At 51.8% G+C, this 26577-nt stretch overlaps 2 protein-coding genes and 1 pseudogene across 3 annotated transcripts; 1 reads left to right on the plus strand and 2 right to left on the minus strand.

Annotated features, from left to right (window-relative positions):
* Nucleotides 1-779: 779 nt before the first annotated feature.
* LOC114245765 (uncharacterized) lies at nucleotides 780-10023 on the minus strand (annotated as a pseudogene). Its single transcript, XR_016324600.1, has 2 exons — nucleotides 9338-10023; nucleotides 780-990 (listed from the first exon to the last, which is right to left on the minus strand). The product of XR_016324600.1 is annotated as an uncharacterized LOC114245765 (transcript).
* A 5710-nt stretch (nucleotides 10024-15733) lies between these two features.
* LOC114246084 (uncharacterized) lies at nucleotides 15734-17865 on the plus strand. Its single transcript, XM_089734836.1, has one exon. It carries the CDS (start codon nucleotides 15734-15736, stop codon nucleotides 17747-17749), a length of 2016 nt encoding a protein of 671 aa, XP_089590962.1. The 3' UTR covers nucleotides 17750-17865.
* A 5952-nt stretch (nucleotides 17866-23817) lies between these two features.
* Nucleotides 23818-25265, minus strand: LOC114249734 (epithelial serine protease). Its single transcript, XM_028183404.2, has 5 exons — nucleotides 25041-25265; nucleotides 24580-24847; nucleotides 24402-24491; nucleotides 24076-24269; nucleotides 23818-23967 (listed from the first exon to the last, which is right to left on the minus strand). Exons 1-5 carry the CDS (start codon nucleotides 25233-25235, stop codon nucleotides 23866-23868), a joined length of 849 nt encoding a protein of 282 aa, XP_028039205.2. The 5' UTR covers nucleotides 25236-25265; the 3' UTR covers nucleotides 23818-23865.
* Nucleotides 25266-26577: the final 1312 nt, after the last annotated feature.

The raw sequence follows: 26577 nt of genomic DNA on the forward strand, positions 1-26577 counted from the left end.
GTATTCGTTTCTGCTATAGTAGTCTAGTCAACAAGTTCAAAAACGTGAAAAATAGAGATAAAGTTCCTAAAAATATGAGCAATTCTCATTCGATTCGGAATCACCTCTAGAAAAATGTTTTTCAAGGATTTTGGTGCAGGTTAAAAATTGCAATTGTTATTAACAAAATAAGATGAAAAAAAAATGATATATCGTTTTTTGTTAATAACTTGAAAAATATTAACATGGAAGCAACTTTGAAAAAAGCTCGTTAAAGAGGAGGAAATTTCCAATAAAAAAGTCCTAAGTCCCGGAACTCTATCTCCATTATTTATAATTTTAATTAGAGGGCTCCGCGCGGCTGTTACAGCATGCGCGCGCCGCCGCTAAAGAGAGTTCAGCAATAAAAATAATTTTTTTAAAGCATAAAATGTAATTTTAAAAATTTGAAAAAATTCTAGTATCTTCTTAACACTTGAAAGAATCGAGCCCTGAAGAAAAAAAAGTTTAATCATCATTTTTCAAAAAGTTATTCAATTGTTAACTAACAAATTTTTTCCCAATCTCCATTGGCATAAACAATGGAATGAAAGGTATAAATAATTGGCCTATAAATTTTAAACTTCGTGGAGCCCTTTCGATATATGTACTTTATAAGATCCTGCGGTTAATTTTCATTAAAGTTAATTAATTTGTTAGTTATGATTTTTTATAACTATTGAAAAATTAAAAATCTAAAATAATTTTAATTTTAATTTTTCGTTCTGTTGCAAATAATGTGACAATAAAAACCAGCAGCGTAACGACAAGTTCTTTTATTTGTGCGAGAATGCAGAAAGCAGGTAGAAATGGCTGGCACGGCTTGTTTTATTAACACTATCCCCCCTTCGTTGGCTTTGGCTGGCGGCGGTGGCGGTGGCTGTGGCGGAAGGGGGCGTGTTAATATGGCTTGGCGGCTTGGCTGGCGGCAGGGCATGACAGCTGACCTCACATCCGTTACATTCGGCCATCCTGCAACAATTGCTCCCGCAATGGGGAACACACAAAAACATTTAGTTCTCAAATAAATCAATAAGGTCTTCAGTTTCGAGCTGCTCATCGGAACTACTAGCGCTATCGGACACATGGGCTATACTTTTATAGGGCCTTAATGAATCTGTTGATACCAGGCCAGTGAAATTTTTATAACTTCGAAAACCTTTTAGATATACTTCTAATTCGATACCGATTGTTACCTACTACTTTACTTACTACATACGGACCTGAGTACAAATCGTCTAATTTGGTATTAATCCTAGTGGCGCTACTAACCAGTTGGCGCCTGTCTCTACGATACAAAATGCCTTTTCTTATAAACATGAGCATTTTTTTTTTTTTATATTAATGTTGTGTGTCATAATTGCACTCGCTTGTTTTATCCTAGCTGCAGCTATCTTACGCCGTGCGTCAACAGTTTCTGGTTCGCGACCAGGAATCGAAACATCACGTATTGACCTACCAGAGCGCGCAAAGATTAAATCACAAGGCTTGTAGCCGCTGCTACTGTTAATTGTATTGTTTATGCCCCAAATGATGTCAGGTATGGAGTGCACCCAATTACTTGAAGCTTCACTAGGATCAGTTGCCCGCAACGCATCTAAAATTGTACGATTAGTTCGTTCAACCTGGCCATTAGCGCGTGGGCAAGCAATAGCATTTAAGGTATGCCGAAACTACTCGTAAAAGCTTTCCCATGGTCTGTCACCACGTGATTCGGGTATCCGAACAAACTGAATATCTTCTTCAAGGCACGAATGGTCCCGATTGAGTTTACAATACGCGTTAGTTCAGCTATCACAAATTTAGACAACGCATCTTTCATTACGATCATGTACTGGTTGTAGCCTTTTAGATGTCCTACAGAAGGGCATCATGTTATCTATTTGTACCATGCGCATAGTATCAGATGGTTTAGAGATCATTCCGATAGAGGCACCCGTCACGTGCGGACGTGCTCATCGACCACTCGATCGCCCGGTCTTTGTTCGCCCGGCTTTTGTTAGCCCGGCCATTGTTCGCGCGGCCTGTGTTCGTGGTACATCTGCCGACTAAGTGCTCTTTCTGGAAGTTTTTATTTGTTTTGTTTCCTTTTGTTGTTTCTGTGTACGTGGTACATCTGCCGACAAACTGTTTTCCTGGAAGTGTTTAATTGTTCTGTTTCTTTTTGTTATTTCCGTTTTGTTGTGTTTTTTCTTTGTCCTGTAGTAATCGTGCCGCATCGCCACCTGTGTTCAATAGAACCGCTCAGGTCCGAGAAGTTGGGGCCTCGCCGCAAGGCGAGTGTTTTCAAGACCCGGGGCCGCCCCACCTGGGCTCTCAGCGATCATGGACGCTGTATTCGCGGAATTCCTCCGACTTCGCCACCAACAGCTCGCCTCAGAGTTTCTGGCCTTCAAGGCCGATCACACCGCGAGCCCTCTCGTGGACTCCGCCGAGCTCGCTGCTCCTGCGTCGCCTGTACCTGCGTGCAAAGCTTCTGCATCGAGTACCGCAGCCTCCGTCGTGCCTGCCGTTCCCGCGTAGGCGACGTACGATACGATACTGGCGAGTAAAACTGCTGCGTCGTCCGCCGTGGCCACCGTTCCAGCAGCGCGATCATCCGCAGCCTCCGTCGTGCCCTCCAAAACACCTGCTCGTAGGTCACCTGCGCCCGCCTCCTCGTCCTCCGACTCTGACTCGGAGATGGAGGTCGACCTCGCTCCCGCCTCATCGACGGATGGATTCACCCTGGTACAAAAGGGTAAGAAGCGTGCCGCGGAGTCTCGAGCTCCCGCGGCCGCTAAAATTAGCAAAGCCGCGAACGCGTCGCGCCCCCGCCCTCAGACTCCCGTTGCGCCTCCAGCCCGTGCCACTCCGTCGCCGCGTCCGGTGGCACAAAATAAAACCCAGACCCCTCCCCCGGTAATCCTCCAAGAGAAGGCAGCTTGGGATCGAGTTTCCCTGGCCCTTAAGGCCAAAAATATCAACTTCACGAATGCCCGTAACCTCGCGAACGGCATTCAAATTAAGGTTCGAACACCCGACGACCATAGGGCCCTCTCTTCTTACCTCCGTAAGGAGCGTATAAGTTTCCACACGTATACGCTCCAGGAGGAGCGCGAACTCCGTGCCGTCATACGTGGCATCCCTAAAGAGTTGGATGCCGAACTAGTCAAGGCCGACCTTCTCGAACAAGGCCTACCGGTTAACTCCGTACACCGCATGCACACAGGTCGCGGAAGGGAGCCATATAACATGGTTCTCGTCGCCCTCCAGCCTACCCCGAGGGTAAGCAAATATTCAACATCCGAACGGTCTGTAGCCTTTCCGGAATCGCCGTCGAAACCCCACACAAGAAAGGCACACCTAGCCAGTGCCATAACTGCCAATTATACGGGCATTCTTCCCGTAACTGTCACGCGCGCCCCCGATGCGTCAAGTGTTTAGGAGATCACGCCACGGCCCTCTGCACTCGCGATCAAAAAACCGCGACGGAACCGCCTAGCTGCGTCCTGTGTCGTAAACAGGGTCACCCCGCAAATTACCGCGGATGCCCCCGAGCCCCGAAAATAAATCGCCGCGTCGCCCGCCAAAACCGCCTCCGAGCCTCCGGCCCAGACATCAAAGCCTCGGCACCCTCTGTGTCGCAGGCTAAGCCAGCGTTCGTTCCGGCGCCGGTGCCCAGTGTCTCGGCTTGGGCGAAACCGCTGCCGTACACGAACACGGTTACAACTCCCTCCTCCGCGATTCGTCCCGCCCCCGCAACTCGTCCCTCTCCCGCGACTTGCCCTCCGACCGCGTCCGACAATCTCGCTTTAGCGATCGACTTCTTTCAGTCGATCAACTTTGAGCGCGTTAACGCTTTGGGCGACGCCATTCGCGCTGCCTCCACTGCACAACACTTTATCGCCGTTGTGCAAGAATACGCCGACGTATACGCGTCATTAAATACGTACGTCCTCCCCTCACTCCGCCGGTAATCAATGGCGTATATAAGTAGAATAAAGCCCCTATCCGTGACGATAGGATTTTTAACGCTTACGGTCTCGCAAATCAACGTGATCAGGTTTCTGACTTTTTGCGTGACCATCAAATTGATATCTTTTTAGTGCAGGAGACCCTACTTAAGCCCGCGCGCCGTGACCCTAAAATCGCGAACTATAACATGGTCAGGAACGACAGGCTCTCTGCTCGTGGTGGTGGTACCGTCATTTACTATAGAAGAGCCCTGCACTGCGTCCCGCTCGATCCTCCCGCGCTCGCTAATATCGAAGCATCAGTGTGCCGAATCTCACTGACGGGACACGCGTCGATCGTTATCGCGTCCGTTTATCTTCCACCGGATAAGATCGTTCTAAGCAGTGATATCGAGGCGCTGCTCGGCATGGGGAGCTCTGTCATTCTGGCGGGCGACCTAAATTGTAAACACATCAGGTGGAACTCACACACCACAACTCGCCTTCGATATCGTCGCTCCGCTAACACCGACTCACTACCCGCTAAATATCGCGCATCGCCCGGATATACTCGACATAGCGTTATTAAAAAACGTAACTCTGAGCTTACACTCGATCGAAGTAGTTTCAGAGTTAGATTCAGACCACCGTCCCGTCGTTATGAAGCTCGGTCGCGCTCCCGACTCCGTTCCCGTCACGAGGACTGTGGTGGATTGGCACACGCTGGGCATCAGCCTGGCTGAATCTGATCCACCATCCCTCCCGTTTAACCCGGACTCTACCCCGTCTCCTCAGGATACCGCTGAAGCCATAGACATCTTAACGTCACACATCACCTCAACATTAGATAGATCATCGAAACAAGTTGTAGCGGAGGACTTCCTTCACCGCTTCAAATTGTCCGATGATATTAGGGAACTCCTTAGAGCTAAGAACGCCTCGATACGCGCCTACGACAGGTATCCTACCGCGGAAAATCGTATTCGAATGCGTGCCCTACAACGCGACGTAAAGTCTCGCATCGCCGAAGTCCGAAATGCCAGATGGTCTGATTTCTTAGAAGGACTCGCGCCCTCCCAAAGGTCTTACTACCGCTTAGCTCGTACTCTCAAATCGGATACGGTAGTAACTATGCCCCCCCTCGTAGGCCCCTCAGGCCGACTCGCGGCGTTTGATGATGACGAAAAAGCAGAGTTGCTGGCCGATACATTGAAAACCCAGTGCACGCCCAGCACTCAATCCGTGGACCCTGTTCATGTAGAATTAGTAGACAGTGAGGTAGAACGCAGAGTCTCCTTGCCACCCTCGGATGCGTTACCACCCGTCACCCCGATGGAAGTTAAAGACTTGATCAAAGACCTACGTCCTCGCAAGGCTCCCGGTTCCGACGGTATATCCAACCGCGTTATTAAACTTCTACCCGTCTAACTCATCGTGATGTTGGCATCTATTTTCAATGCCGCTATGGCGAACTGTATCTTTCCCGCGGTGTGGAAAGAAGCGGACGTTATCGGCATACATAAACCCGGTAAACCAAAAAATCATCCGACGAGCTACCGCCTGATTAGCCTCCTCATGTCTCTAGGCAAACTGTATGAGCGTCTGCTCTACAAACGCCTCAGAGACTTCGACTCATCCAAGGGCATTCTCATCGATGAACAATTCGGATTCCGTACAAATCACTCATGCGTTCAACAGGTGCACCGCCTCACCGAGCACATTCTTGTGGGGCTTAATCGACCAAAACCGTTATACACGGGAGCTCTCTTCTTCGACGTCGCAAAAGCGTTCGACAAAGTCTGGCACAACGGTTTGATTTTCAAACTATTTAACATGGGTGTGCCGGATAGTCTCGTGCTCATCATACGGGACTTCTTGTCGAACCGCTCTTTTCGATATCGAGTCGAGGGAACCCGCTCCTCCCCGCGACCTCTCACAGCTGGAGTCCCGCAAGACTCTGTCCTTTCACCCCTCCTATTTAGCTTATTCGTTAACGATATTCCCCGGTCGCCGCCGACCCATTTAGCTTTATTCGCCGACGACACGACTGTTTACTATTCCAGTAGAAACAAGTCCCTAATCGCAAAGAAGCTTCAGAGCGCAGCCCTAGCCCTAGGACAGTGGTTCCGAAAATGGCGCATAAACATCAACCCAGCGAAAAGTACTGCGGTGCTATTTCAGAGGGGAAGCTCCACACGGATTTCCTCCCGTATTAGGAGGAGGAATCTCACACCCCCGATTACTCTCTTTAGTCAATCCATACCCTGGGCCAGGAAGGTCAAGTACCTGGGCGTTACCCTGGATGCATCGATGACATTCCACCCGCATATAAAATCAGTCCGTGACCGTGCCGCGTTTATTCTCGGTAGACTCTACCCCATGATCTGTAAGCGGAGTAAAATGTCCCTTCGGAACAAGGTGACACTTTACAAAACTTGCATAAGGCCCGTCATGACTTACGCGAGTGTGGTGTTCGCTCACGCGGCCCGCACACACATAGACACCCTCCAATCCCTACAATCCCGCTTTTGCAGGTTAGCTGTCGGGGCTCCGTGGTTCGTGAGGAACGTTGACCTACACGACGACCTGGGCCTCGAATCAATTCGGAAATACATGAAGTCAGCGTCGGAACGATACTTCGATAAGGCTATGCGTCATGATAATCGCCTTATCGTAGCCGCCGCTGACTACTCCCCGAATCCTGATCATGCAGGAGCCAGTCACCGTCGACGCCCTAGACACGTCCTTACGGATCCATCAGATCCAATAACCTTTGCACTAGACGCCTTCAGCTCTAGGAGCAGGCTTAGGGACCTCGGTAACCGTACTCGTCGAACTCGACAAAGAGTTCGCCGTGCAACCTAACCCATGAATCAGCTCGCTGAGTTTCTCGCCGGATCTTCTCAGCGGGTCGCGATTCCGATCCGGTAGTAGATTCATTCGCGAAGCAGCTACTCTTGAGTTGTTAGGTCTCCTTCGGAGGCGCTCGGGTAGCTGTTAGCAAATCCCACCCCTCCTGGCTGAGTCTTTGCTCGCCCACCTGTCCTGGTGAAACTGGAAAGGCCTCCGGGCAACCAGTAATACTTCAATCATAAAAAAAAAAAAAAAAAAAGGTTTAGAGATCGGATAGACAGTTCTTTTTTCTAACATAGTTATCCTTCTCATGTGTACAATAAAGACATGCTGCCACGTATTTCCTAATAAAGCGTGTCATTTTAAGAAACCAATATTGGCTTTTAGTCAAAGCTGATTTAGATCCACGTGACAAATGTCGTCATAGTGCATTTGTACAATTTTCCATTTAGTCGAAGGGACTGAGAGTCTGTTTCCCTTAAAAAATTTTCGAACTAGTTCATAATTATCTTTAACATCAGCGCGACTTCGTCCGCGTGGAATATAGTTCACAAATAATGCTTTATTTTAGAACAAATTTGGTTAGCATAAAAAAACCTTATAGTGAGCCAACCTTAACATATAGATATATGCTATCGCGGACATTTTTTTTTTAAAGGGGAACAATTCTGTCACATTATTTTAGCGAAACTTTAACCGCTTCTGCAGCGCTGGCACCGGAAGCTCTTAAAAGGGAAAATAACCCGATTTTGAAACATTATTTACTGGTACTTCGCTTGTATTGGCCTTAGCGTGACACAATGATGGTCTTAGCGGTCTTAGCGTTATATAGCCTATAACCTTTTATATAGCCTATAACCTTTCAATAAATGGGTTATTTAACACTGAAAGAATTTTTCAAATCGGACCAGCAGTTCTTGAGATTAGCGCGTTCAAACAAACTCTTCAGCTTTATAATGCTAGTATAGATTGCTTTATAATCGAACTAAGCTTTTCGTCCTGACATTGCACAGTACAGAATCAATTAGTAACTTTAAGATAATTTACGTTCATCATGTCAACAGGATGCCTATTAAGCGCGTCTACAAATGTTCCATACGTTCACCAGGTCTATACTCAACACTAATGTCATAATCTTCTTTCAAAACTCGCCATCGCGCCATGCGTGGTATAATGCCGCGTTTGGTAAGCGTAGCACAAACCACAGTACAATCAGTTTCTACTATATCATGCTTACCTACTTCATAAACACGGAACCTACGTAGCGATTGTACGACCGCCAGGTTTTGAGCTCTTAACTATGATACACATTCTTCCTTCCTAGTAACCCGGCTAAAATACATAACAGGCCGCAGTGAGTTGTCAGTTTGTTTTTGTAATAGTATACCAGAAATTCCTAAGTTACACGCATCGGTTTGTATTTCTGTAAGAAGCATAGGATTATACAGAGCTAGCATAGGTTTGGAACATAAACTGTTTTTCAGTTGTTCGAAATTCGCGTTATGTTCACGGCCCCACACCCATGATTTATCTTCTTTTTTTTTTTCTTAACTCAGTTAATGGACGCGCAAGTAACATATAACCAATAAACTGTCGCACACTATGAGCATTATTTGGCACAGGAAACTGCGAAACGGCCGTCAATTTTTGTTGCACCCGGCTGTATACCGTCTGAAGATATTTCATGACCTAAATAAGTGACTTGTTTCTCCAAGAATGAGCATTTACTCATATTTAATTTTAAGTCTCCACCATAAAATTTCCCAAGTACTTTCTCAATAACTATTGAACCTGATTTTATATCAACCGAGGGTAGAGGTAAATCGTTTAAAATTGCTAGTATCTCGATTTGACCTACATTTATTTTTACCCATTTCTTTTCTACCCACAGACTCAATTATTTTATTAATTAAACGTATTTAACCACCCCATCTTGAAGAATAATGTGGACAAAAAGAAGAAACGCATGAATACAGATGGCACATATGCTAAACCAAAAGGAGTTCTACTGTACTCGAAATAATGACCTTGCGGCGTAATGAAAGCAGTTGTGTGTCTGGCACAATGCTTAATTTATGGTAGCCCTGGGCTAAATCTAAACTCTTGAAGTACTGTTCGGTGGATACTTTTATATTTTACCATAGCGTTTAACGCACGATAATCAACGCATAGCCTACTGTCGCCGTTCTGTTTCTTAATAAGACCACTGGTGAAGCATGACTAGCTTCAGATTATTTTATAATGCCGGCATCTAAAAGTTAATTAGCTTTAGATTTAACTATCGTTTGTTCATTATGAGAAAGTAAAGGTGGCGATACACGGGCTGATCACTAGTAAGCTTAATTTGCATTTGGACTAAATTGGCAATACCTAAATCATGTGTATTCGTAGCAAAGCAATGCTTATACTGTATTTTTTAAATCTGAATGACCCTTGTTATTCAATGGCTCCTTTTAATTTTTTTTATTTCTACCCTCAAATCTCGAAATATTTGTAATGGCATGGCTAGGGCAAGTAGAAATGCAACACACCTGGCTGTTTGGCTGTGGCTCCTCGCAGCTGTTGGCCCTCGGCAGGATCTCGCCCGGCGGCCACATGATGGTCTCCGAGCTCATGTTGATGACTTTGACGTAGCTGTCTTCGCCGTGCAGCAGCGTCGCAGGCAGGGAGAAGGAAGCTCGTAGCCGTGAATCTCGTGAAGCGCCGTGAAGCTCGTAGTGCCGCAGTGGAGTAACCACGTTGCTGCTCTTTTAGTTTCCCTCCACGTGAACCAGAATGATGGAAGGACAGGGCGGCAGGCGCTCTTGGTCCGACGACGTCGAAGTCCCTTTGATTTGATTGTTCCAGGTTCTTCATCCTGTAGCTCAAGTATCGCCTTGTGGACCTCCTTCTGAAGCAATTTTTCAACACCTTCCTCGCCAGTGGAATAGGAGCTTCATCTTCTTCAAACTTGTCAGAAGACCGAGAGATCTGAGCGTGTATATGACGTTGTTTCATTTCTTTATGCCACTTCTGATTGTTGCAAATGATGTGACAATAAAAACCAGCAGCGTAACGACAAGTTCTTTTATTTGTGCGAGAATGCAGAAAGCAGGTAGAAATGGCTGGCACGGCTTGTTTTATTAACACTATCCCCCCTTCGTTGGCTTTGGCTGGCGGCGGTGGCGGTGGCTGTGGCGGAAGGGGGCGTGTTAATATGGCTTGGCGGCACGGCATGACAGCTGACGTCACATCCGTTACAGTTCGATTGTTTATGCCAATGGAGATTGGGAAAAAATTTGTTAGTTAACAATTGAATAACTTTTTGAAAAATGATGATTAAACTTTTTTTTCTTCAGGGCTCGATTCTTTCAACTGTTAAGAAGATACTAGAATTTTTTCAAATTCTTAAAATGACATTTTATGCTTTAAAAAAATTATTTTTATTGCTGAACTCTCTTTAGCGGCGGCGCGCGCATGCTGTAACAGCCGCGCGGAGCCCTCTAATTAAAATTATAAATAATGGAGATAGAGTTCCGGGAGTTAGGACTTTTTTATTGGAAATTTCCTCCTCTTTAACGAGCTTTTTTCAAAGTTGCTTCAATGTTAATATTTTTCAAGTTATTAACAAAAAACGAAATATCATTTTTTTTTTCATCTTATTTTGTTAATAACAATTGCAATTTTTAACCTGCACCAAAATCCTTCAAAAACATTTTTCTAGAGGTGATTCCGAATCGAATGAGCCATCGCTCATATTTTTAGGACCTTTATCTCTATTTTTCACGTTTTTGAACTTGTTGACTAGACTATAGAGGGGAATTGAGTCACCAGTATAGATGTGGTTTGTATGGGTCTTCGGCGGTGTGTGTGTTATGGAGAAAAGGTACCGGAGTAGGCGCCATCGCATTCCGATTTGAGCAACCGACGCGCGTGGACGTGCTCATTGTTTTGTCGGAAGTGACTACCGGTGATAATAGATCATTGTTCGTGGCACATCTGTGGCCCAAGTGTTTCTCGGAATTTGTACCTGCGCCTAATTGCAAGGCATTGCCGCCCGGGAACTGTGCAGTGGTTCTATTCACTCTAATTCTATTCTATTTACTCTATTCACTAAAATTTCTAAAATTCCTAGAATCGCTTCGGCCAATTTAGTGTTACCGACGCAGGGGCCTCGCCGCAAGGCGAGCGCGTGTTTAAGTCCCGGGGCCGCCCCCCCCGGGCGAAAATCACGTGAAGATGGAGGAAAAACTTTTCATCGACTTCATTCGGGAAAAATATCCGTCAATCGCGCCCGAATTCGAAGCCTATAGGGCCTCATTTGGTAAATATTCTCCCCCCGCATCTCTCGCCGCCGTCGCCAAACATGCCTCGCAGGCATGCCTCGCGTGCCCCGCCGCCGGTCCGTGTTCAACCGCACGTACGCACGCCGCCGCCGTAGCGTCGTGCTCGTGCGCGACTTCGTCACCGCGGTAAACTTTGACCGTCTGCGATCGTTCGCAGATGCTATCCGTAGGTCGGTAACCCCCGAACAGCGGCTCGCGGCCGCTTTCGATCACATGGACGTCTACGAGTCCGTGTCTCGCACGTTATAAAAATTCTTTACCGGTAATCAATGGCGCAAAAAGGTAGAGAAAAACCGTATTCCCTTACGTTAGCATTCTACAATGCTAACGGACTCGCGCGGCAACGCGATCAAATTTTCGAATTCCTCCGCGACAATCTTGTAGATATTTTGTTAGTGCAGGAGACCTGTCTGAAGCCCTCGCGTCGTGACCCGAAAGTCGCGAATTACGTCATGGTTAGGAATGACAGACTCACCGCCTCCAAAGGCGGGACTGCCATTTACTATAGGCGGGCCCTGCACGTTGTCCCTCTCGATACTCCCTCGCTCTTACATATCGAGGCGTCAGTGTGCCGTATCTCGCTGACGGGACACCAGCCGATCGTCATCGCATCCGTTTATCTCCCCCCGGACAAGCCCCTCCTGAGCAGTGACATCGAGTCACTGTTCGGCATGGGAGACTCCGTCATCCTGGCAGGCGATTTAAATTGCCACCACACTAGGTGGAACTGCCATCGTACTAACGTCAACGGTAGGCGTCTCGACGCGTTTATAGACGACCTCACCTTCGAAGTAGTCGGCCCCCCAACTCCAACATGTTATCCGTATAACATCGCGCTCCGTCCGAGCACTATAGACCTGGCATTGCTTAGGAACGTAACTCTGCGCTTGCATTCCATCGAAGCACTGTCAGAGCTCGACTCAGACCACCGACCTGTCGTTATGCAGCTCGGTCGCCCTCACAACCCAGTTACTGTTACGAGGACCATGGTGGATTGGAATAAGCTGGGCACGTGCTTAGCCGAAGCCGCTCCGCCAATCCTCCCTTACGGCCCGGATTCGAATCTATCCCCCGAGGACACCGTCGAATCCATAAACATCATTACCGATCACATCTCTTCCGCGATCATTAGATCTTCAAAAGAAGTCGATGTGGAGGACAGCTTCCACCGCATCAGACTATCCTCCGAACTTAGGAATCTCTTAAGAGTTAGGAACGCGGCAATCCGGGCCTACGATCGGCTTCCCACGCATTCAAACCGGATTCGGATGCGTCGTCTACAACGCGAAGTCCACTCCCGCCTAAGCGACGCGCGTAACGATAATTGGCATAGTTATTTAGAACTCGCGCCCTCCCACCAAGCATACTGGCGACTAGCTAGGACTCTCAAATCCGAAACTACCGCTACTATGCCTCCCCTCGTACGCCCTTCAGGCCAACCACCGGCATTCGATGACGATGACAAGGCTGAGCTGCTGGCCGATGCACTGCAAGAGCAGTGCACCACCAGCACTCAACACGCGGACCCCGAACACACCGAGTTAGTCGACAGGGAAGTCGAGCGCAGAGCTTCCCTGCCGCCCTCTGACGCGTTACCCCCCATTACCACTGACGAAGTTAGAGACGCGATCCACAATCTCCAACCTAGGAAGGCATCCGGCTCCGACGGCATCCGCAACCGCGCGCTAAAACTCTTGCCAGTCCAACTGATAGCAATGTTGGCTACAATTTTAAATGCCGCTATGACGCACTGCATCTTTCCCGCGGTGTGGAAAGAAGCGGACGTTATCGGTATACATAAGCCGGGCAAACCGACAAACGAAACATCTAGTTACCGTCCGATTAGTCTCCTCCCGACGATAGGAAAAATTTACGAACGGCTCCTTAGGAAACGCCTCTGGGATTTTGTTACCGCGAACAAAATTCTCATAGACGAACAGTTCGGATTCCGCTCTAAACACTCGTGCGTACAACAAGTGCACCGCCTCACGGAGCACATCCTGATAGGACTAAATAGGCGTAAACAAATCCCGACCGGCGCCCTCTTCTTCGACATCGCGAAGGCGTTCGACAAAGTCTGGCACAACGGTTTAATTTACAAACTGTACAACATGGGAGTGCCAGACAGACTCGTGCTCATCATACGAGACTTCTTGTCGAACCGTTCGTTTCGATATCGAGTAGAGGGAACTCGTTCTCGACCCCGTCAACTGACTGCCGGAGTCCCGCAAGGCTCCGCGCTCTCCCCGTTATTATTTAGTTTGTATATCAATGATATACCCCGGTCTCCGGAGACCCATCTAGCGCTCTTCGCCGATGACACGGCTATCTACTACTCGTGTAGGAAGATGTCGCTGCTTCATCGGCGACTCCAGATCGCAGTAGCCACCATGGGACAGTGGTTCCGGAAGTGGCGAATTGACATCAACCCCACGAAAAGCGCAGCGGTGCTCTTCAAAAGGGGTCGCCCTCCGAACATCACTTCGAGCATCCCACTCCGTAGTAGGCGCGCAAACACATCCGCCGTTAGTCCCATCACTCTCTTTGGCCAGCCCATACCGTGGGTCTCGAAGGTCAAATATCTAGGCGTCACCCTCGACAGAGGGATGACATTCCGTCCCCATATAAAAACGGTACGCGACCGCGCCGCGTTTATTCTAGGACGACTCTATTCAATGCTTTGTAGTCGAAGCAAACTGTCCCTCCGCAATAAGGTAACTCTCTACAAAACTTGTATACGCCCCGTCATGACGTATGCAAGCGTAGTGTTCGCTCACGCAGCCCGCACCCACTTGAAATCCCTTCAGGTTATTCAATCAAAATTCTGCAGGATAGCCGTCGGAGCGCCATGGTTCCTTAGGAATGTGGATCTCCACGATGACCTGGAGCTCGACTCATTTAGTAAGTATCTACAGTCGGCATCGCTGCGCCATTTTGAGAAGGCGGCACGACATGAGAACCCTCTCATCGTAGCCGCTGGAAATTACATACCCGACCCAGTAGACCGAATGGTAAACCGTCGACGTCGCCCAAAGCACGTCATTACGGATCCTCCTGATCCATTAACGGTGCTCTTAGGCACCACAAGCACCGGTCACCGTCCTCGTCGAACCCGTCGCTTGCGACGAAGGGCTCGACGAGCGAACTAACCCATAGACACAGCCCACTGAGTTTCTCGCCGGATCTTCTCAGTGGGTCGCGTTTCCGATCCGGTGGTAGATTCTGCGAAGCACTGCTCTTGCTAGGGTCAGTGTTAGCAACTCTCCGGTTGAGCCCCGCGAGCTCACCTACAAACGTTAGGGTGAAGCTGAAATAGCCTCTCAAGGCTATCAGCATAGGTAGGAAAAAAAAAAAAAAAATCCTTAGCTCAGAAGCGAGCGAGTCCCCGAGGGACCTGGGCGGGCCCCCCGGCGCGCACTTTGCGTGGCCGGGGGCTCCGTCTGTGGGGGAGTTTTGCTGGACTTCCACCGGGCGCGTCCGTAGGTGGCGGATAACGGGATCCTCTGGGAACAGTCCCACTCCCAGGGGTATCGTCCGGTCTTTTTCGTTGCAAGGATTCTTAGGTGTTAGGGAGGTAGGTTAGGTGTAGGAGTAGGGTAGCCTAGTTAGGCCTTGCAACGAAAGAGATCGGATGACGCGGACCAAAACCAGCAGGGGGAGTTGCGGGCTCTCCACGCCCTTCACTCGCTGAAGGGTGTTCCTCCTGGAGACGCTCGGGCTCCCTCTCTCTTCCCCCTTCTTCCCCCTTTTGTTTTTCGGGTGACGTCCGACCCGTTTCGGACGTAACCCATGGGTGATGGTGGGCCACTTTTGGCCTACCTGTCGATGGAGAAGTGAGCCGGCGTTGCTTACGCATCTTCCGGCCGCTGGTCGCCATGTCCCCGGCTTCGGCTACAGGGGCACGCCCTCCAGAGGGGGGTACCGGTATACCGGCGTGGCTTCGTGGTTGTTGCTCTTTTGAGCGTCGGGCGGTGGTCTGTCGTGTTGCTCGTTGCACTCGGCAGGCCGCCGGCCAACCCGTAATCCTCACCGCGTGGGGGACGGGGGCCGCTGCCGCGAGGCACGGGGCCGCGAGGACGTAAACCTCTTTAAAAAATGCCCCAATCCTAAGCTCTGGTGCCCGGCGATGGGATGAATGGCTGGAGGGAGTCCAGTCCCGAGGGTACCAACCAGACCCCAGGGGACCGACCCCTGGTTAATCAAAAAGGAATAATGAAAATGGCACTTGTTAAAGATTTATTACCCCAGGAGGGTACCTCCCGCTCTGCGGGGGGAGAATCCCTCCGTGCGGTCGAGCGATCGGCCGCACGCTGCCCCACCGTTTCTGGGGGGGGCAAACAATGCCAAGATGTAGGGGGCGACAGCACGGGTCGCGTAAGGGACAGAGTCCCCACCGTGCGCCTCGAGCGCTGTGAGAGCTTGATCTCGCTGTACTCGGCGCGGAGCTCCGCAAGGGGCGACGCATCTAGTGGGCGGGAGACGCCAGCTCTGTTTGCTGATTGTGTTCGGCAGCGGACTCGGCGGAAGCGGAAGTCGGCTCGTCAGCCGGCGTCCTCCGCTCCGTCCGACTCCTCGGAGGGTGAGCCTGCCTGCGCCAAATACATGGCGTTGGCGGAAGGGCCGGCGGCTGCTGCGGCGCCGCCCGCCACTGATTGTGAAGATAGTCTTCCTCGCGGACTGGCTGCTGCCTCCTCGGCGCATTCCAGGGCCGCCTGCCGTGAGGCAAGAGGAAAAATTAAAATAGGAGAGGTCGAGCGCCTGGAGCGTTCCCTAACGGAGGTGGGTCCCTATGACCACCTCCGAGCATTCGAAATAGTGAAGGACATGGTCGCCACCATAGCTACAAAATCGGCCAAGGGATTAAAGGGCGACTACGTGCGTGCCATGAAGTCGGCAGCCGCCACCTTGGCAGAGCGCATGGAAAAGATAGTAAGCCGCACAACAAATGAAGAGACAATGGACCAACGCAAGGAGCTGGATCTGATGCACGCCCGCCTCGAGCAAGTGTCAGAAGAGAATGGCCATCTTCGGGCGGAGAACGGTCAGCTCCGCGTCGACATGGCCGAGCTGCGAACAATGGTTGCCGATCTCATTGAGCGGCAACGCAGCTCGGCCCCTGTCCCTCCTCCGCCCGAAGCGGAAGGCCTCACTGAGGTCGAGGAGCTGAGGCGGCAGCTCCTTATACAGGAGGCAAGGAGCTCGACCGTTGAGCGCGCAAGACCGCCCCTCGCTCACGAGGCGAAAGATGGTGCCCCTGTGCCGGCACCTCGAAAGACCAAAGGAGCGGCTACTATTAAAACGTACGCGGGACAGAAGAAAGCTGCGGCACCCGAGACACGGTCGGCCACTTCTGCCGCTGTTCCGGCTGGGACTCCTACAACCGGAGCGTCTACGTCTGCAGCTACGGGGGCAACAAGATCCGCCCCCCCAAAGAAATCGGCGTCTACTCCTGCCCCGTCCCAGCCTGCGAAGATGGGGCCTGGCAGGAGCAGAGAAAAAAGGAAGGGGAGGACCAATGCCGCCAAACCGGCCCCGACCCCCCAGCCCCGCCCACTGCCCCCCGCCCCGGCCAACATGAATGAGGCCTGGACGACGGTGGTGCGGCGAGGGCCCAAAAAGGTAGCGGCGCCTGCCGCGCCGCGCCCCAAGCCCGCCCCTGCGGCCACCGCTCCCCGCCAAGAGGGTCGAGCGGAGCCGAGGGGCCGACCTGGACGAAGGAGGCCGCGCGCCCCGCGGTCGGCTGCAGTAGTCGTGGAGCTGCTGCCGGCCGCTAAAGAACGGGGCATCACCTACCACGAGGTGATGACCCAGGCGCGCGGCGGCGTGAATGTGGACGCCCTCGGCGTGGAGGGGGGCATCAAGGTCCGGCAGACGGCCAACGGGGCTCGTCTTATAGAGTGCCCCGGCCCCAACACAAACGCCGCGGCCGAAAAATTGGCAGCCCGGCTGAGGGAGATCCTGCCGGACCCCGAGGTGGTGCGCATCGCGCGGCCCGTGAAGATGGGAGAAGTAAAAATCACGGGCCTCGACGAGTGCGCCACAAAGGAGGAGGTCGCCTCGGCCATCGCGTCGCAGGGCAACTGCGCCCTCGCCGACGTCAAAGTCGGGGAGCTCCGGGCAACCTACTCTGGTACCCGGACGGCGTGGGCGCGTTGCCCCATCGCAACGGCGAACCTCCTGGCCACCCCTCCACAGGGTCGGCCTTCCGACAGCCCAGGAAGGCTGCGCGTGGGCTGGGTAGTGGCCCACGTGCAGCTGCAGGATGCCAGGCCGTGGCGCTGTCTTCGGTGCTTCGGCACCGGCCACGGTCTCGCCAAGTGCCCCTCGACCGTGGACCGCAGCGGCTTGTGTTTCCGCTGCGGCCAACCGGGGCACAAGGCAGCCTCCTGCACCACAGCCGCGCCGCACTGCGTCTTGTGCGACGCGGCCAAAAGGAAGGCCGACCACCGGGCCGGGGGCCCGGCGTGTAAATCCGCCCCCTCCTCTACAAAAACGAGGAGGGGTGGAAAGAAAAAGAAGCCGGCTGCAAAAAGGGCAGCCGGTGAGTCAGCTCCCGCCGCGGCACCAGAGCAGCCGCAAGGCGGGACAGACGAGGGAGCGATGGACGTAGCCCCGTAATGGGTTGCGTCCATCGCTTCCTCCAATGTAATTTGAACCACTCCGCCAGGGCACAGGATCTCCTCGTCCACACCATGGCGGAGTGGTCAATCGACGTCGCTGTCGCCGCGGAGCCTTACTTCGTCCCCACCGACCAGGACTGCTGGATCGGGGACGTCGACGGCTCCGTGGCCATCGTACTAAGACAGTCCGCGGCGTTACCCCCCTTGGATATGGTGGCCAGGGGACCCGGGTACGTCGCGGCTAGGATCGACGGGACCGTCGTGATCGGGGCGTACTTTTCTCCGAACAGGAGCCTCGCCGAGTTCGAGCGGTTTCTGGGCGGGCTCGAGGTGCTCTTGCACCGCTTCGGGTCCCGCCCTGTCATCGTCGCGGGGGACCTCAATGCCAAGTGTACGGCTTGGGGCTCCCCCCGCACGGATTCGCGAGGCGAGGCTCTTTCGGAGTGGGCGATCGCGACCGGCCTCTGTCTTCTAAACAGAGGTACGGTCGCGACTTGCGTGCGGTGGAACGGGGAATCTCACGTGGACGTTACGTTCGCGTCCCCGTCCGCCGTGCGCCGCACCCGCGGCTGGCGCGTACTCGAGGGGGCGGAGACGCTCTCGGACCACAGATACGTCCGATTCGAGCTCTCCGCCTCCTCCTTGTCGTCGTCAGCCGCGGGCGCCCGCGGCGAGGAGGAGCTCCCGCAAGGTGCGCCCCGTTCGTTCCCCAGGTGGGCCTTGAAACGGATGAACAAGGAGTTGCTGATGGAGGCGGCCGCTGTTGCTGCGTGGGCGCCAAAACCCGCGCGGCTCGCGGATGTGGATGCGGAGGTCGACTGGTTCCGGGGCACCATGGCAAACATTTGTGATGCCGCCATGCCCCGGGTCGGCCCCCGAGCACCACGTGGGGGTGCGTTCTGGTGGTCGCCCGAGATCGCAAGACTCCGCGAGGAGTGCGTGAGGGCGCGCCGCCGGAGCGCGCCGCCGTCGTCGCGACGCTGCGTTCGCGGAGACGGCGGCCCAGCTGCACGCTGACTGTCGTCAAAAGCAGACGGCGCTGCAGCTGGCCATCGGCGAGGCCAAGAAGCAGAGCATGAAGACTCTCCTGGAGTCGCTCGACGAAGATCCCTGGGGGCGCCCATACAAGATGGTTCGCAGGAAACTGCAACCGTGGGCGCTCCCGGTGACCGAGCGGCTCCAGCCTCGGCAGCTGCGGGAAATTGTTGCGGCACTCTTCCCGCCGGCAGCGGGGGGGGACTTTGAGCCCCCCCAGATGGACGCCACGTGGGGCACGCCGCCGCGTCGCCCCAGCGTTCCCGCTGCCGAGGAGCCCCCTCCCCCTATCACGGGGGCGGAGATCCATGCGGCCGTGTCCAAAATGAGAGCGAAGGACGCGGCCCCCGGCCCTGACGGCGTTCACGGCCGGGTCTGGAGCTTGGCCTTCGAGGCCCTAGGGGACCGGCTCGGGGGGCTTTTCGAAGCGTGCCTCGAGTCGGGACGGTTCCCGTCGAAATGGAAGACGGGCAGACTGGTCCTTCTGCGGAAGGACGGGCGCCCCGCGGACTCACCCGCGGGCTATCGCCCCATCGTGTTGCTGGACGAAGCGGGCAAGATGCTCGAGAGGATCGTCGCGGCCCGCATCGTCCGGCACCTGACCGAGACGGGTCCCGATCTTTCGGCGGAGCAGTACGGCTTCAGAGAGGGCCGCTCGACTATCGACGCAATTCTGCGCGTGCGGGCCCTCTCCGATGAAGCCGTATCCCGGGGCGGGGTGGCGATGGCGTTATCCTTAGATGTAAGGAACGCCTTCAACACCCTGCCCTGGTCGGTGATCGCGGGGGCGCTGGAGTATCACGGCGTCCCCGCATACCTCCGCCGACTGATCGGCTCCTACCTCGAGGGCAGGTCGATCCAGTGCATCGGACACGGTGGGGCGATGTACCGCTTCCCCGTCGAGCGCGGTGTTCCGCAGGGGTCTGTCCTGGGCCCCCTGCTGTGGAACATCGGCTACGACTGGGTCCTGCGGGGCGTCATTCGGGGACCCCTCCCCAGGCTCAGCGTAATTTGTTACGCTGACGACACGTTGGTCGTAGCTCCGGGGAGGGACTACCGGGAGTCTGCCCGTCTGGCGTGCGCAGGCGTGGCACACGTCGTCACCAGGATCCGACGGTTGGGGCTCGAGGTGGCGCTCGACAAAACCCAGGCCCTGCTCTTTCACGGGCCGGGACGAGCGCCGCCTCTGGGTGCCCACCTCGTGATCGGAGGCGTCCGCGTCGGGGTCGGGGTGACCGGTCTTCGGTACCTCGGCCTCGAACTGGACGGTCGGTGGAGCTTCCGCGCTCACTTCGAAAAATTGGGCCCTCGGCTGATGGCGACGGCCGGCTCTCTGAGCCGGCTTCTTCCAAACGTCGGGGGTCCCGATCAGGTGGCGCGCCGCCTCTACATGGGGGTGGTGCGGTCGATGGCACTATACGGCGCTCCCGTATGGTGCCACGCCCTGACCCGCGAGAACGTCGCGGCGCTGCGACGTCCGCAGCGCGCGATCGCGGTCAGGGCGATCCGAGGATACCGCACCGTCTCCTTCGAGGCGGCGTGCTTGCTCGCCGGGGCGCCACCCTGGGACCTGGAGGCGGAGGCGCTCGCTGCCGATTACCGGTGGCGTAGCGACCTCCGCTCTAGGGGGGAAGGGCGCCCCGGCGAAGGAGTAGTTCGAGCGCGGAGGCTCCAATCTCGGCGGTCCGTGCTGGAGGCGTGGTCTCGCCGCTTGGCGGACCCGTCGGCCGGCCTCCGAACCGTCGAGGCGGTCCGCCCGGTTCTCGCGGACTGGGTGGGCCGCGACCGCGGATGCCTCACCTTCCGGCTGACTCAGATGTTAACCGGCCATGGGTGTTTTGGCCGGTACCTCTTTAAGATAGCCGGAAGGGAACCGACGGCGCAGTGCCACCACTGCGCGGACCGCGACGAGGAAGACACAGCGGAACACACGCTGGCGCGTTGCTCTGGATTCGACGAGCAACGCGCCGCCCTCGTCGCGGTCATAGGAGAGGACCTCTCGCTGCCGCGCGTCGTGGCTACGATGCTCGGCAGCGACGCGTCCTGGAAGGCGATGCTCGACTTCTGCGAGTCCACCATCTCGCAGAAGGAGGCGGCGGAGCGAGAGAGGGAGAGCTCTTCCCTTTCCGCACCGATCCGTCGCCGTCGAGCCGGGGGCCGGAGGCGGGAATACGCCCGTACGTCCCGGCCCCTGTAGGTGGCGGCCTCCCCCCGGTGAAGGTCAAGGGGCGACCTGAGGGGGTGAGGCCGCGCGGCGCGCTACCAGCACTCTAGCGCGCTGCCGTGGAGTGAATAGAGCGACCGGTCGACGGTGTATCGCGTCCCGACCCGGCAGGCTGGTTCTGGTCCAGCGGGGTATTCCGGGACACCAGCGGCACCGTCTGGGCGGCCCGACGGGCTGCCGTACCGAGACGGCCGACGTTCCAGAGCCTTCGATTCGCCTCGAAGGCTCCGTCGGCTGGGCGTCCTTGGGGTGAGCCGCGCCGTCTGGTTGTAGTGTTGACCGTGGTAGCCCCCCTACCTCATCCGGGTTCTGACCTCGGAGGGGATCGGACGTCGGGTGTAAGAGTGCAGGGGAGTCGTTTAGTGGGTGGGCTCTAAAATCCTTGGGCCCGCGGTCTGCTCACAACACCATGCAGATCGTTGAGTCTCACATACCCCGCGCGCCCCTTTTGCGCGGGGACCTCGTAGGAGGTTCGGCCCTCTACCCGAAAAAAAAAAAAAAAAAAGAAGCGAGCGAGTCACCGTATCAGACAGAACGCTCCTGCGTAATATACGCTCTGAGTTAACATTTCTGGTTTTATTGACTTACGAAGACCACCCGCTGACCATGTCGCTACCCGAAAGTGGAAATACTCCAACATATATTCTTTACATACATACACTCAGTCGGTACTGCGACGCTGATCTCCCGCCGGCATCAAGCCGGCCGACCAATCATTCCAATATATCAATAGGAATCTTTTTTCAAAGGTAGGTAGTCCAAAATATAAAACAAACGAAATACAAGTAAAATGGTTCTGACTTAAATGATATGACAATATGAATGACAATGATATGGCAATATGACATCACAACGATGTAAAATAAAAAAATAATGGTGAAAGAAAATAGCAATAACAGCAATTAAATATGTTACATTATTACTAATTCCAATAGTACTTAATGTAGATTAACATACATTTGTATTGTTTGTAAATTCCAATTACCCACGCATCAGCCCGCTCAGTTTCTCGCCGGATCTTCTCAGCGGGTCCCGATTCCGATCCGGTAGTAGATTCATTCGCGAAGCAGCTGCTCGTGAGTTGTCAGATCTCCTTCAGAGGCGCTCGAGCAACTGTTAGGAAATCCCACCCCTCCTAGCTGAGCCTTTGCTCGCCCACCGGTCCTGGTGAAACTGGAACGGCCTCCGGACAATCAGTACACATACAATCCAATTACAATACTCAATTATAGGAAGGAATATGTAGTTGATATTTATGTTTTCAAATTTATCTGCGTATTCAGAAGATGCATTTTTAAATACGTTTTAAAATAACTTAACTTATTTCCTGGTGCCGGATAGATGGAGGAATAATGTTCCAACATTTAGATGCCAGGCAACGGAAGCTACCTCAAAAGCAGCAGAGCAGAGTCCAAGAGTCGTTAACATTTGCGAACGCTGACCTGACTGCCGACCACCAACTCCTAAGCAATTTATGTGGCGATGAAAGTAATTTTCGGGTTTCTGGAATTTCATGTCTTGAAACTTTACATTCATTTCTAAACACACTATATCTAGTCTTGCTGGGACTCAAGAAGAGTGATTTAAGTATTTAAGTCGGCTGTAATTTTTGCTAGAGCTAGTGACGACTCGGATGTTTTGAATGCACGACCATATAGGTATGTAGTATTAACAATAGTGCGGTGGAGTGGAGTGTGGTCAACAATATTATAAACAGCGGTGGACCCAGAATCGACTCCTGTGGGACCCCATTATTAACATTAGCCATGTTGGATCGGACATTACCTTCACCACTACGAATTCCTGCCAGTTTTAGTCGGTCAGTCAAACAGCTGGGGAACCAGTTGATGGTATCCGCACTTAAGCTGTAGTAACTCAATTGGGTAAAGAAGAAAGAGTCAATATTCAAGCTATCGAAAGCCCGAGAGAAGTCCAGAAGTACCAGAACCGTATACATACCCTGATCTTGTGCAGCAAGCACATTATTAGTCACATCTAAGAGCAGTTGCAGTACCGCGCGGTCTCTGGAACCCGGACTGGTATTCAGGCAATATTTTAATTGCATAGATGGGTGGACGAGCTCATGGCCCACCTGGTGTTAAGTGGTTACCGGAGCCCATAGACATCCGTATGGTAAATGTCGCCACCCACCTTGAGATATGAGTTCTAAGGTCTCAGTATAGTTATATAATATGTTACGCTTCTCGATATAGTTAATTAGCTGTGAAGATACTACTTCCTGCAAATTCTTAGGCAGCATACTAATGGCTTGTAGGTCATTGAGCGTCACGGCATTGGCGATTTGAGGGTATGCTCATCTGACGTGGAGTTGATGTGAACTGACCACGGATATCCGGTGATTTGACCCCGTTAGACTTTTTTATGGGGTTTCCTTAAGTCGCAGGTGTATAATAAGCCACAAACCACAGCGGTCTTCAAAGCCAACACAGCCCAAACTGTCGGTCAAATTCAGCCTGATTTATGCGCCAGAGTCGTGGAAAATTGGACATTTCGTATGTACTCCACCCAGAAAAGCCGTGGCGGAGGTTTAAACGATGCTATAGTATATTCCACGCATAATGCCGACAATAGGTCTTTCAAACGAATAATACAATTTCTGTGATATCTCACACACACTTTGTAAAGATAGGAAGCGTTAAGCGCTAAATATCCTTTATGTTCAGTCAGTCAGTTTCTTTCGTCACTCGGAAACTAAACAGTTTGAACTTAAGTGGTATTAGTAGCAGCTCGACGAAAATATGACCTGTAGCGTGAATAAAGAACAAGAATAAAATGAGAAATTCTACTTAAATTTTATAGTAATTTATTGAGAAGAAGCAATTGATGAGTTCCGTTTAAAGTCTGGAGTTGATCCAGGAAGCGAAGGACGTAACTCTGGCATAAGCAGCAGGGAAACCGCGCTGGCAGGAAGCAGCACCGAACGAGGTGATGCCGATCTGTAACAACCAGTAATCTGTACATATTTACTAAGTAAAAGTGATATTGAAAACACTGAGGTATCTGCATAGATACAGCATTGTACTCATTCGTGAAGAGTGACTGACCAGCAGGCGCCGTCCGCCGCTGGAGATGGAGAGCGGGCCGCCGGAGTCTCCGCGGCAGGTGCTGCGGCCGTTGGCTCCGCTGGTGCAGATGGTCGAGTCGCGGATTCTGGTACCGAAAGTCCGTCTGCAGTCGGAATTGGTGATAACTTGCAGGGTGACGTGGCTCAGGACCTGGTTCGTGGTGATAGCGGCATCTGCAAATGTATTATATCTCGCCTAGCAACACATACGTCGTTATAACTCGTAGCTTGAAACATACGAGTATACGTAACGTAAGGTAATTATTTATAACATTCCATCTAATTACATAATGAACGCTATCTTACTGTCAGCTGTGAGTCCGAATCCAGCAGCCTGGGCCGAGGTACCGGCGTAGTTGGCGCTACCGGTCGCCAGGCTGATGCGGTTGATCGTGTCTGTGGAGCGATTCAAGTCACTTCATTTACTTCGATTTCTCGACAAACCCTTTAAGTCTTAGCAAACATAGCTGATGCATCAACTCACTGGAGAAGCCCACGTGGTTAATTGAGATAACAGCAACATCATTGGCGATCGTGGAAGGGTTCCAGTTGCCGTGCATTTGAACGTTGGGCGTGTTGATCCTAGTGCCGCCGGAGAAGAGGCGTACGGAGCCCAACACGACGGTGACCTGACGACCTCGGTTCCTGCCATCGAACCAGCAATGAGCGGCCGTCACCAGACGAGTGTTGGTCAGCAGAGAGGAGCCACAGACGGACTGTGCACCGGTCGTCAAGGTTATAATAAGACCTCCCTGAAAACAATATCCACTATATTATAATTTTATGCAGGTAAATACCTACATTAAATTCTGGCAACAAATTTTGTAGGTACATATCTTGATGTAGAAATCTGCATTTTAAATTTATTATTGAACAGAAGTGTATCTTTTCTTATTTATAAGCAGATCAACTTTATTCAATTTAGTGAAAATTAATTGAACATACCAAGTAAGGATATTGGCCGAGGTTGGCCGCAGATCCTCCCACAATCCTGGAGCCGTCAAAGTCTACAGCTTCCTCCGCCTGCTTAATGCGCGCTGCCTCCGGGATGCCCACGTTCTCGTGGTAGTAGCGCAGAGGCTCCTCGTAGCAGAGGGCTGCGGACACGAGGCTCAACAGAATTATAGCGGAGAGCTTCATCTTGGAACGCGAAGGGACAGACGGTTTCACTGCTCCACTTCTCGCTTTTATACAGGACTGCGCTGGCCGATGCCATATCTAATCTCTCACGCTTAAGATTATATTATAATTAAGTAAGTTGGTAACAGTATGAATCTTCATTAATTTCAGATCTTCTCAAATTAATCGAGTGCTTAAAATTATACAAAGTTTTTTTTTAAAATAAAGTCAGAATGATCGACAATATAAGTGATGAGTAGTGTAACAAATTTGCTAAAGACTAAACATACTCGCAATGCCGCTTAGTTTATTTAATTTTGTTTTAATAAATTGTTCGTATATTTATCATAGTCGTCACCGTTAACGGCTCGATTCTTGTTTTCCTTGATACGTAGTGTTTCGGAATATTGGTTTAGATTTTCTTTCTTTCTTTCTCTCATCGACAAAAATTTTAATTTAAAAAGTTGTTACGCTTCGGTCTCTGTCTACGTTTATGTGATGAATTAAAAAAATAAGCCTACACGAAGGTTAAAATTTAGTTGGGAGATTGTTTCTTTTTTTTTTGCTTGCTTTGTGGGCCTAATTCGTTTATTGTTTTGCGTTTTGCGCATGTATGGCGGTTTGCGACCTCTAGTATGGGTCTTATTCGTCTTGTTGTGTTATGTTCTGGGCGTATAGAGCGGGTAGTGACTCTTTAAGTTATAACGTGCCTGTGTCTAAGGGTGCCCCTGGTATGCCGATGTTACATGAGGCCCAGTCGCGTCTCCCCAAAAGGTGGTCTATGGGTCGAGAGACACGGGGCCGAGTCGCACCACTTCAAGAAACGTCACCACCGGTAGACAACCGGTGAACAGGAGATCTGTGAGGAGGATCTCAGGGCGCCACCACTTACCGCTCTGGGAGACTTACACCAATAAATTAAAACAATTAAAAATAACAATGTTGTGTTTATTCCACACAAATATTAAGGTTAAAATTATTACAATAGTTTACAAAGTTCTAGTGAATGGTCAGGTACAATGTTACAGGTACAGTAGGTAGGTACAGGTAGGTATACCGAACACACGAGAAAGTTACACAAAGAAAATTAATTTAAATTAGTTAAAAAGAAACAATAAAGGCTTCACCGATTTAACTTAGTTAACAAGAAACAATGAAGGCTTCACCGGATCGCTTCCCAGCAACTGGGGTTACTGAATTCAAGCAAGGCTGTGAATGCGGGTGTGTTCTTAGTCTACCGTAGTCAAGTATCCTTCTTGGATCGCCTAGCCAGAGCACCTCGCTTCCGGCAGCGTCCACACAGTAAGGTACTGTGGGATCTTGAAGGTGAACTGAAGGTCACTCTCCGCACCTTAACTGTTGT

This window comes from Bombyx mandarina, chromosome 18 (assembly GCF_030267445.1).
Source record: "Bombyx mandarina strain Sakado chromosome 18, ASM3026744v2".
NCBI lineage: Eukaryota > Metazoa > Arthropoda > Insecta > Lepidoptera > Bombycidae > Bombyx > Bombyx mandarina.